Here is an 11,545-nt window from a genome sequence, read left to right on the forward strand (position 1 = left end):
CCAGTGCCCCGTATTTCATCTACAATACTGAATTGATTTCACTCATTTGGACACTTCCTTCCCGTAACGGAGCATCAAAACCGCAATTCAGGCTGGGTCAGCATTGGCATTCACCTCTGCATTTATTGATTTCAGAGGTCAGAGAACAAAACATGATTCTCATAAGGAGTATGCTCTCTCCTTTCTCTCTTGTTTTTTCATTTCAAGTTTTCACTTTTTCATTAACTAGGATACCTTTCAGGCTGCGAAAGTGAGATGGCCTTATTTGTTTCATGGCGTGGATTCGGCCACTCAGGATTGGATTGTTGACCAGATGCATTCAGTAATTAATCTCATATTCACTACTTACTTCTTATGCATTTTTTTAATCAATTAGTTAATTATTATGTTTATGCCTTTGTTTTTTGCTAAATTGCTTTATAATTTAGATGTTATGTGTTTTGGTTCTGAATAACTGTTAACTGCTTATCAACTTATACGATTTGAAAATAACAACAGAGGCCTCAAATTATAGAAAGGGAATCAGAGACAAAATTATTTTGCTTTCAAATAAATTTCGTTGTTTTAGAAGAGTACCATTATGAGGTGCAATGCATGTGTCAAGCTCACTTCTTTGAGGAAGTAATTGATTTTTCCTCTAAGATTTCAGTAGGACTTTGATTATAAAATTGTTCCAAAACTAAGCTAATTAAACAACACACTGTTTCTCGCTAACTTTGTTGCCTTTTTTTATTGTTAATCAAGTTTTATTCCCTCAAAATATGAACATTTTCCGGTTTTAATCATTTTTTTTTTTGTAAAGATTTAGTTACTTGCATATGATGTTGTGAATATTTTACTCAAAAATATTGAGCTTTCAAAAACATTGCTTTGAATATGGTGAATAAATAGACCAATTTTCATTAGAAGATGAACTTCCATAGTTGTCTGTGTTATAGGTCCGACCGGTCGTAGAAACTGGATATGAAAATGTTTTACTTGTGAGATTGTTGTTAGAGACCAGAATACCTTCCATCAGGAAGTCTTCAGTGAGTACAATGTCTTATCTCTGATCTTTAGCATTTATCCGTGGAATTTGCATCTGCTTTTGACTGATGCCTACTTTTTTTTGCAAGGTTGCAGAGGGGCTCACGGTTGAGGGTATATTGGAAAATTGGTCCAAGTTGAAGCCTGTTATCATGGAAGAGTGGAGTGAGAATAGAGAAACTTTGATAGATCTTTTTGGAAAGGTTAGAGATGAATGGTTGGAGCAGGATTTCGCTACTTGGATCGGTGCAAATAGGTAACCAAATTAAATCTTCTGAGCTGTGATTAGTTTAGCATATTTATATCACATGAAGGAGATCTACTACTACTAATTCGTGATGTTTGTCTATAGATTCTATCCTGGTGTTTCTGATGCATTAAAATTTGCAAGCTCGAGAGTGTACATTGTCACCACAAAACAGGTCAGCATCCAACCTTCTTTTTGACCCTAACTAGGGGATGATAATCCTGTCAACAGAAACTTTTGTCTAAGTATTAATGAAAAATACTCCATTCCATAATATTTTTACTATAGATTCTATCCTGGTGTTTCTGATGCATTAAAATTTGCAAGCTCGAGAGTGTACATTGTCACCACAAAACAGGTCAGCATCCAACCTTCTTTTTGACCCTAACTAGGGGATGATAATCCTGTCAACAGAGTCTAAGGTCTAAGTATTAATGAAAAATACTCCATTCCATAATATTTTTACTTTCGAAAGTCAATGTATCTTGATATAAATTGCAAGTAAATATATAAAATTTTTAATGCACCGAATTTTCAAGGTGATAATTATTTTGGAATGAAAGAGTAAGAGAGAAAGGAAGATAATGTTGTCCTAATACGACTTATGCACCTTTTGCAATTTTACATCATGTCCCCTGTTCATTTTGTATCTTTATCATTTCTTTTGTAATTTTAGAGCCGTTTTGCCGATGCTTTACTCCGAGAGCTTGCTGGGGTGACAATTCCACCTGAAAGAATATATGGTCTAGGAACTGGGTTAGTGTAGTATATATTCGTCTAAAATAATGTCCAGTGATGCTTTAACGTTTCTTTCTTTTTTTATTGTTTTTCTTTTCTTTTCTCTTGCTTTATTTTTTGAAAGGAAATTCACTTTCCTTGCACCATCTTTGGTTTTACCGGTAGGCCTAAGGTGGAAGTGCTGAAGCAGCTTCAAAAGAGACTAGAGCACCAAGGACTCACACTTCAGTAAGATATTGTGCTACTAGAACTAATTATACATCATTCTGGTTATTGTAATTTCTACTGGAACTCTATTATTGCTTACCTGAAATTAACTCTTTTAACCAGCTTTGTTGAGGATCGGATTGCTACCTTAAAAAATGTCATCAAAGAACCTGAGTTAGATCAATGGAATCTGTATTTAGGTAGCTTCCTTTTGTATTTCTTAACCAGTTTATAATTGGAATGGATTCTCTCATGGGAAAATATTACATGACATCGTGATACGTATGGTCGAGTGTGCCTGATAAGTGTAATTGTTTTTGGGATCAGGGAACTGGGGTTACAACACTCAGAAAGAGAGAGAAGAAGCTGCGGCTATCCCCAGAATTCAAGTTCTTGAGCTGTCGGACTTCAGTAAGAAGTTGAAATGATTGTTTGTTGCCTTCATTGAATTTTCACTTTTTCAGGCGTCAGCATTGAACTGAACATTTTGTTACCATCTCATTTATTCAGTTTGTTGTGACCACAATCTTTCTATTTAAAATGGCTGCTGTAACTGTATCCTCTAATGTTATATAGAGAAATGTTTTTTCAGTACATAGTAATATAGTATATATACACACAATAAATTGACAGTTGATTATTGAAACTCAAAACTGGTTTTCATTATGTAAGTGTTATGTTCAATAAGAAAAGATAGATCTACACTCTTGGATGAAGGCAATGTGTTGAGTTTACACATATATAACTGAGTTTGCTTTTATTTGGGTGGCTAAATATATTAAGTTATCACAATGTGGAAATAAATAGAGGAAATATGTGCCTCAAATGAAGCTGCAAGATCAATGTGGAAGATTCCAAAAAATATGACGCCACTCATAGTCATATGTGAATGACTATTTCGAAAGCAAATATTATTTGTGGTAATACTACGCTGAAAAAAGGTACTGAAATATTTCGAGGATTTACTACACATCTTCCATCTTAGAAGGCAGGTTTGGTCTCCATCAAAGTTATGCAAAATGGTAAAAATATTAATGCATAGATAAAATTATATTGTAATGCACGAAAACTTAAATAACAAATTCCATCAAAATAAAGTCGACTATATAGATCAAACAATATTATTATATTCAGTTATATATCATGTCTATAATAAATTCATTTATGCTGTAGATGAGCTTAATTAATAAGGTAACGGTAGCTCTTTTCACTCAAACTTAGATATTACCATAGGCCTTTCCTTTAAAGATCTAACATGCAAACCAAAAAATGTAATCTTACACTGTTAAAGTGTGTTTAGTTTGGAATTTGTTAAGCCACCTAAGCATAGCACCTTTTCAAGGGCATCAAGGCGATTTTTTTTACTTAGATAAGTTTTTAAAGAACAGACATAATTCATAAAAATTACAACCATGTTAAGTGTATTAAAAGTGTCATTTACAAAAACTTAGATTAAATGACAAAAGAAAGAAACTATTGGCATTATTATTAAATAGACAAAAATGAAAAATAAACAAAAAAAAAATGATAGACATTCACGTGTCATAATTTTAATGGAAGCTAGGCCCCAAAGATTTTCAATCCTGTTTTGGATGGCGGGTATTGTGTACCATGCAAATTTATATTATTATCTTGGTATAAAATACATATAGATAGACATTGCAAGATTGAAAGGAACTTAGGAAAAATGGGTCATCTTTATGCATTAGACTTTGATGGAGTTCTGTGTGATACTTGTGGAGAGACTGCTATCTCTGCCGTCAAGGTTCATGCTCTCTCTTCCTCCCTCTCTCTTAAAATAATTGAAGAGAAATACACCCAGTATTTCCAACATTTTCATTGTATATATGTTCTTCTAGTTCTAGGATTTCTATCTTCTTTTACTAATGTTTCAAATTTTCTGTTAATGTTATCCAGTTAGTGGAAAATATCAATAAGATTCTAATGTCATAATGTATAATGTATTAAACTTAAGCTGTGATCACTTCGATAAATTTGTAGGCAGCCAAGTTGAGATGGCCAGCATTGTTTGATGGTGTGGATCCAACCGTTGAAGATTGGATTGTTCAACAGATGATTACAGTAAATAATTAACTTCTAAGTTGTTAATTAATTACACTTCTCAACAAACAATGCTCACTTATCAATGCTTAATTTATGTTTACGAAGTGCTCGTTCGTCTTTCTTTATGTCACTATAACTTCTTGGCATATTATTGGATCAATGTATGTAAACCAAAAAATGACAGTGACAGATAAAATTAAACGAAGGAAGCACTTGGTTAAATTAATGAATAGATGTTCAAATGTTAGTTATTTGTTTTAACAATGACTGGTTTGCTACTTAAGAAATGATTGCAAAGCTAAAATCTCAACACAATTTCTGCAGTGTTCATAAAACATTTGAGTTATACTACTTTTCTTATGAACTTGTAGTATTTTCATGTCAGGTGAGGCCAGTGGTGGAAACTGGATATGAGACTCTCTTACTTGTGAGATTATTGCTTGAGACCAGAGTTCCATCAATTCGAAAATCTTCGGTCTGTATATATTAAGCCTAAAATTACATTGATTTTTGTCATCTTAAATTACACTAACCTATTCTGAGATTTAGTAATATCATGCTTACACCAGGCGTTTTATAACTTAAATGAAGAACTGTCAGTGTAATTTAACCTTTTTATTATGAATTGACAAGTGTAGTATCACTTGATTTATGTCATAGTTCTTCTTGAAAGGTTGCAGAAGGGCTCACAGTTGAGGGTATATTGGAGACATGGATCAAATTAAAGCCTATTGTGATGGAAGAATGGGATGAGAATAGAAATGAACTGATAGATCTTTTTGGAAAGGTCAGAGATGATTGGTTGCAGAATGATTTCTCTGGTTGGATGGGAGCAAACAGGTAGTTCAATTAAGGGAATGTCTTAATAGAAGTTATCTAACAGTATAGATTTAATAGAAGTTATCTGTCGAAAACTATGTTAAGATCTTAAGGTTTGATGCATGTATATCCGTACCATTCGAAACACCAGACAAGAACAACTGAGATTAGATATTCGGATTTTAGAAAAAATGTGCGCGCGATTGTGTTTTTGACTTTTGGACTCTTGCTTATTGGTGATTGTGTTTTATTTTTTATACCTATAGATTCTATCCTGGTACTGCTGATGCACTAAGATTTGCAAGCTCAAAAGTTTACATTGTCACCACAAAACAGGTAATAATCCTTAAGAATACATAATTCTAGTCCTATATGAAATTTCACATTGCTATGTTCTCTTCTTACTTTGCATTTTTTTCCTTCTCTGGCTATAGGGCCGTTTTGCTGATGCTTTACTGAAAGAGCTTGCTGGAATCACTTTACCACCAGAAAGAATATATGGTTTAGGAACTGGGTTAGTATCTTGTATGAATATCAAAATCATGTTATAGCAGACACTATTTTGACACCCATATTTTGTTAACAACCAAATGTACTTTCTTTGTTTTGTTAGTGTTTTTTAAAATCTTTTTATTACTATTTTTTCTATGAAGTCCTAAGGTAGAAATGCTAAAGAAGCTTCAAAAGATGCCAGAGCACCAAGGACTGACCCTACAGTAAGATTTTGCCTTTCAGGTTATTAAGAACATTGTATTTGCATGTTAACATGGTTTAAGAGAAATTACTAAGGTTAATATTTTTCTTTTTTTAAAATTGCAGCTTTGTGGAAGATAGGCTTGCAACCTTAAAAAATGTCATTAAAGAACCAGAGTTGGACAATTGGAATTTGTATCTAGGTAGCAATTTTCTTTCTCCGTGTCTCTTTTAGTGCACCAAGTTTATTTTCACACTAAGATCATCCAATGGTATGAATATAACAGAAATTATTGATGTATAAGCTAAAATTATAAGAAGATTTACACTATCGAATCATGTTAGTGCATGTGACCATAGAGTTGTCCTATAACTTCAATCTTATACATTTTGGAGTTTCTATCTTCTGTATTGTTGTTTGTTTTAGAATAACATATTTGCTAAATTTGGTTGATTTGGATTAGTTAATTGGGGGTTCAACACTCAGAAAGAGAGAGATGAAGCAGCAGCTAGCCCCAGGATTACACTTCTTGAGCTGTCTGACTTCAGTAAGAAGCTGAAATAGTAGTTCCACTTCATTAGATTGTCTATCATTGTATTATATCATTTCATTTAATTACATTCCATTAATGCAAAACAATGGTAAATTCCTTCTGTCTCTAAGCTTTTGCATCATCATATTTATAATTGTAATGTTTCTCTCCAATTTAGAATAAACTATAATTTTTTACATTTCCAACCATAAAAGATTTGAATACTTACAATTCTAATCATGTATTAGTTCGTTCATATCTTATATAGTTAGCATTATCAACATTCAAATCTTTCGTGATTAGAAATAGTAGTATATTCTCCATTTTAACATAAATGTCACTTGAACTTTGATAAAAATCAACATTGCTAAACACAATTATACAACTGTGTCTAAATATATTTTTCAATGTACTAAAACGGTGAAAATATAGTTATTTTGAAACGAAAGGAAGGAATAGGATAAGATAAAGTAGAATAGTCATATATGGTTTGATAGGTTATTAGGGGACTCACTTTTCACCAAGGGGAATTTGAATATCTTTGTTTCTTTCGTCTCATCAATGCAGTAGTTTGAGTTTCTCTTGGTTTACACAAATGCTGAAAAGGCGATTACTACATTATCCTTTAGAAGCAGTTCATCACCTTAAAATGAGGAGGAAGAAAGTGTTTTTTTATGTCAAACTACAAAATTCACAAAACTGTTACTAAACCTTGGAAGACAATCATATCCCTAGAAATGAATTACAACTCTGTTCTCAAATCCCCATCATTTTCCTCTTGACCAGCATTATCCGCTTTGGTTTTTTCTTTCTGAAGGTTCTGAAGAACCTCTTCTAAAGGTGGATCTCCAGGTCTTCGAAAAACATCATTCCCGATTTTGATCTCATATGCCTCTGATTGGTCAAAGATAAAGTCCTTCAACTGTAATATCAGCAGAAAATCATCACTAACAAATAACAATTATCTCAAGGCTGAATCTAAAACTGCTTTTTGAATGAAAGGAGAATAAAAGCAAGGTACAAGGATCATAATTCAACATGATTTATAGTAAATCATAAAATGGGAAGGCAGGAGATGAACATAATAGCAGATAGATAGGGTTGTTGTCAAAATTGATAAGCCAAGCCGCTTCCATTCTTCATTCTTTAAAATTTCAAAGTAGAGGGAAAAGAAGGTAAAATGCAAAGGCGTACCTCATCCATGCCTTTGATGCTTTCCATGTTGAACATGATTGTACTTGTATCAACACCCATGAACCTTATACCAATGCCTCCAGTTCTCATAACTTGTGACCATTTCATGGCGATTTCCGCTACCATGTCCTAAAATCAAGCATGGCAATCAGTTAAGGGCATTAACATTAACGAAAAATGTTCAAACCAAAAACTCTTTCTTCAATCACAAAGAAAATTGCCAATAAGGACCAATTTGATAATCAAACACCATCTTGATAAATCAAATAAACTACTAAGAAGAAGTTGAAAATAAGGCTCCACCAAAAGAAAGCACCATAAACTATCCAAAGAAAAAAAAGCACCAGAGATATCCATATTCCCCATCCCAGAACACAGTTTCCAGAATGGATAAAACAAACATAATGCTGAAGCAACCTTAACATGCTCGACGGCCGACAATTCAATTACCCATCACTTTTACAGCAGTCACTTGAAGACTACATAGCAAGGGAAGCAAATCCCAATGATAAGACCCATTGCAATAGAAGTTATCAATCCAATAGCGGTTACTCCTCACTTTATCACTTTACTAAGTTTGTTCACTTTAAACTTAAAGGACCCTAATCCAACAGAGTAACCAAAACTTAAACTCAACTAGAGCTCAAATGCAAAAATTAATAAATGGCCATGAGCGAATGTGCTCATTGAAATTCACCAGAATCAATTGATCACATTAAATCACAAATTCAACTCAAACTATATCTTAATTTTTTTAACTTCTTTCTCCCCTTAAATGAAGTATGAGCAAAAACAATACATGTGCAAGAGCCAATCATCCTCCACCAAAATCCATCACAAAAAACCACAGCTTGAAATAATCACAACCACAACTCAAAAAATAAAATAAAACATATTTTATTTCATTTTATTAAAAAGAAACCCTAACAATAACGTAAAACTCAGCACTAAAACTCTAGAAGGTCACTTTCACTAAACTCCAATTCCAGCTTACATTTCACTCAAGAAAACGAACTTGACCGGACAAAATCAGTAATGTAACCAAAATTCTAGCTGAAATTCATCAAAAACCAATAAACATGCAGAAACAGCCAATTTCCTGATAAAAATCATAGCTAAAAATTGGAGCCCTATTTTGCACCAAGATAAGAATAGCCTTAACCAGAGACGGAAATGTGGCTGACCGGAGTACGGCGAAGTCCGAAGCGGAGCTTGACGAAGCCGATGACGGGACCGGTGTGGCGCTTCATCATCTCCTCCTTGATCTGAGACGGTTCCATTTTCGACAGATCGGCGGGCGGGAAAGATGGCTCCTTCTTCTTGCCCCATTCCTTCCAAGACTCGTCCTCTTCGTCATCGTACACGTCATCAAGGTCATCGCTGATGTGCACCTTGCGCTTTCCTCCAGAGAAGAAAAAAAATAAAAAATAAAAATAAAAAATAAAAAATAAAATTTCTTAATTTTACTTTTTTTTTTCTTTACAAAATTCTAAAAATAGAAAATCATAAAATACTAAAAATAAAATCCAATCCTAACACATTTTTTTAAGCTTCCTTACAAAGTAATAATTCAATTTAAAATATTTTTAAAATTGACAAAATATAATTCCATAATTATTTTATAATTTAAATAAAATAGTTTGCAACAAACATTTAATTCTAAAATCCTATTTATAATTGTTCATTCAATATACGTAAATTGTATAAAAAGTATAATAATATATTTTTGGTACCTTATTTAATTAGTGTTATGTATTTATTTAATTAAATCTATTATCTATTTAAATTTCTAATTAAGTATACAATGATAACCCCTCTTAACGAAAAAATACATTAAATTAATGTAGAGATTTATATTATTTACGAAATGTTCAAATCCTAATAATTGGATACTATATTTAAGCTCAATTAACTTTATATAATACACCACAAACTTGCACCTAGCTTATGTTAAACAAAAAAATGTTATCTTCGTTTAATTAAAATTTATATATATCACAATTATTTTTCTAAGAAACAATCATAAATTTAACCTTTAATATCTTTGTTTAATTAAAACTTATATGTAAAGTTTAATTATCCTCAAACAAAAGTAAGTGTAAAAAAAGTGTTGAATCTCTTTATATAAGTTATTAAATAAGTTTTTTATGTTTGTGCTTGCTCTCTATGTATGAACCTTTTGATTTGGTATATAAGTGTTCTCTTCTATGACATACTTCTCATCTTTAATCAAAATAATTCACAAAAACTCTTTATTAAGATCTACTAATAAGACGCTCGTCTTTATAACTAAAAATTACTTCAAACTTACTCACCTTTATAATCCCACATTGACCTATAGGAATTTAAGCGTGCTAACCTTAAATTTCAAATTCAAGAAGTTTTAAATTATATAATGTAACCAAAATTCTAGCTGAAATTCATCAAAAACCAATAAACATGCAGAAACAGCCAATTTCCCCATAAAATCATAGCTAAAATTGGAGCCCTGTTTTACACCAAGATAAGAATAGCCTTAACCAGAAACAGAAATGTGGCTGACCGGAGTACGGCGAAGTCCGAAGCGGAGCTTGACGAAGCCGATGACGGGACCGGTGTGGCGCTTCATCATCTCCTCCTTGATCTGAGACGGTTCCATTTTCGACAGATCGGCGGGCGGGAAAGATGGCTCCTTCTTCTTGTCCCATTCCTTCCAAGACTCGTCCTCTTCGTCATCGTACACGTCATCAAGGTCATCGCTGATGTGCACCTTGCGCTTTCTTCCATGGGCAAATTCGTAATTTTGCAGCACCAGAAGTAGTAGAAGAAGAAGGAGGGTGGTAGTGGAGCTCATTGCGTAATAAGTGTTGTGCTCATAAATTGAAGCGCATAGAGAAACACACAGAAACACCGATTACTTCTACATTTAAAGAATAGAACAAAAACCACCTTAAAATTATTTTTTTATTATTTGAAGAACATACGGAAGAAGTTTTACATCTATCACTGCTCCAATGTTGGATGAACTAATAATGCACTTGCTCTACATCGAACTCTATTAATTTCCAATAGATAACAGAGTCTCAAAGTAGTGATGAACAGATCTAGGCACTCTATCTAATTTACAAAGAACCCTCAAATTCAATCTCTTTTTTTACATATATCCAAAATCTCTCTACTTATTCCAATGGCTGGAATTCACAAAATTACAGACATCAGTCCTACAATCGACAATTTGTATGTACGTATAGAGTGATACGGCTATGGACACTACCAAGTTACGGAAATTCTCCATTGCCATACGGAAATTACCAGGCGTACTGTGCACAGATTTCCAGAATCGTCAAGTTTCTCACAATATAGATTTAAGTTTGTGAGTTTTGACACTCTCGATGCTCTTGGGTATGATTGCACGTATGTATTTAGTTAGTAAGTTTGTTATTTTAGAAAAGTATAATTTATTTATAAATTTATTTGTTTTATTGATAATTTCGGTTGTGTTTTTTTTTTAACAAATTTATTGACAATATTTTTTTTATTTTAAATCATTTCAGATGTTGTTGGATATCTTGCTGGAATTGGGAGTGAGAGAACTCTTGAAAAGGATGACAAATCTACCAAGTACACTATTATTGAATTAAAGATTGATGATAGATAATCATATATTTATTTTTATAAATCTAAAAATTTTGATATTCGCATCTTTTTAAATTGTTATTTTAACTTATTTTGTTATGAATATTTTTATTAATATTATTAATAGGTAATAAACGTTTTTATTCAAAGACAAACGTTTTTTAAAAAAGGCAACGTTTTTTTATTAATAGTATTTAAATTTTTTGAAAAATGAGTTCGGATTGGTTTTGAAAAAGAGTATTTAAATCTTTTTTTAAAAAGAATTTTAATAGAAAGCATTATTTCTGTAGTTAATTTTTTATGAGTTTAAAATAATTAATAAACTAATTATCAATTTTTTAAAATTGTGTTTGATGTTTTAATTTTATTGTTAATTTTTTAATTTGAAAATATAAAATATATGTATAAT

At 32.1% G+C, this 11,545-nt stretch overlaps 3 protein-coding genes across 5 annotated transcripts; 2 read left to right on the plus strand and 1 right to left on the minus strand.

Moving 5' to 3' along the window:
* On the plus strand, window positions 242-2,724 carry LOC107635100 (the record flags this gene model as incomplete). 2 transcript variants are annotated; one of them, XM_021121826.1, is given in 8 exon segments in its annotated part: window positions 242-322; window positions 939-1,028; window positions 1,116-1,282; window positions 1,379-1,448; window positions 1,950-2,029; window positions 2,177-2,239; window positions 2,342-2,418; window positions 2,546-2,724. In XM_021121826.1, coding segments are annotated over 8 exon segments (729 nt in total), but the record flags the coding sequence as incomplete, so codon positions are not given.
* Window positions 3,838-6,536, plus strand: LOC107635099. 2 transcript variants are annotated; one of them, XR_002361839.1, is made up of 9 exons: window positions 3,838-3,983; window positions 4,220-4,300; window positions 4,668-4,757; window positions 4,956-5,122; window positions 5,368-5,437; window positions 5,536-5,615; window positions 5,755-5,836; window positions 5,921-5,997; window positions 6,259-6,524. XR_002361839.1 is itself a non-coding variant. In XM_016338470.2 (9 exons), exons 1-9 carry the CDS (start codon window positions 3,906-3,908, stop codon window positions 6,357-6,359), a joined length of 807 nt encoding a protein of 268 aa, XP_016193956.1. In that variant the 5' UTR covers window positions 3,839-3,905; the 3' UTR covers window positions 6,360-6,536. The 2 variants fall into 2 exon arrangements, 1 of the variants encoding a protein (XP_016193956.1); XM_016338470.2 differs by having other exon boundaries at window positions 3,839-3,983; window positions 5,755-5,817; window positions 6,259-6,536.
* On the minus strand, window positions 6,792-10,635 carry LOC107635098. Its single transcript, XM_016338469.2, has 3 exons — window positions 10,064-10,635; window positions 7,522-7,650; window positions 6,792-7,249 (listed from the first exon to the last, which is right to left on the minus strand). Exons 1-3 carry the CDS (start codon window positions 10,352-10,354, stop codon window positions 7,070-7,072), a joined length of 600 nt encoding a protein of 199 aa, XP_016193955.1. The 5' UTR covers window positions 10,355-10,635; the 3' UTR covers window positions 6,792-7,069.

Source organism: Arachis ipaensis, chromosome B04, assembly GCF_000816755.2.
Source record: "Arachis ipaensis cultivar K30076 chromosome B04, Araip1.1, whole genome shotgun sequence".
Classification (NCBI taxonomy): Eukaryota; Viridiplantae; Streptophyta; class Magnoliopsida; order Fabales; family Fabaceae; genus Arachis; species Arachis ipaensis.

Bases quoted from the DNA above. Each gene is read 5' to 3' on its own strand.
- LOC107635099 (XM_016338470.2), top strand. From the start codon at position 3,906: ATGGGTCATCTTTATGCATTAGACTTTGATGGAGTTCTGTGTGATACT. The intron at 3,984-4,219 runs GTTCATGCTCTC...ATAAATTTGTAG, and splicing joins CTGCTATCTCTGCCGTCAAG to GCAGCCAAGTTGAGATGGCC. The intron at 5,438-5,535 runs GTAATAATCCTT...CTCTGGCTATAG, and splicing joins ACATTGTCACCACAAAACAG to GGCCGTTTTGCTGATGCTTT.
- LOC107635098 (XM_016338469.2), bottom strand. From the start codon at position 10,354: ATGAGCTCCACTACCACCCTCCTTCTTCTTCTACTACTTCTGGTGCTG. The intron at 7,651-10,063 runs GTCAGCCACATT...GCTTGATTTTAG, and splicing joins TCGGACTTCGCCGTACTCCG to GACATGGTAGCGGAAATCGC. The intron at 7,250-7,521 runs GTACGCCTTTGC...CTGATATTACAG, and splicing joins GCATCAAAGGCATGGATGAG to TTGAAGGACTTTATCTTTGA.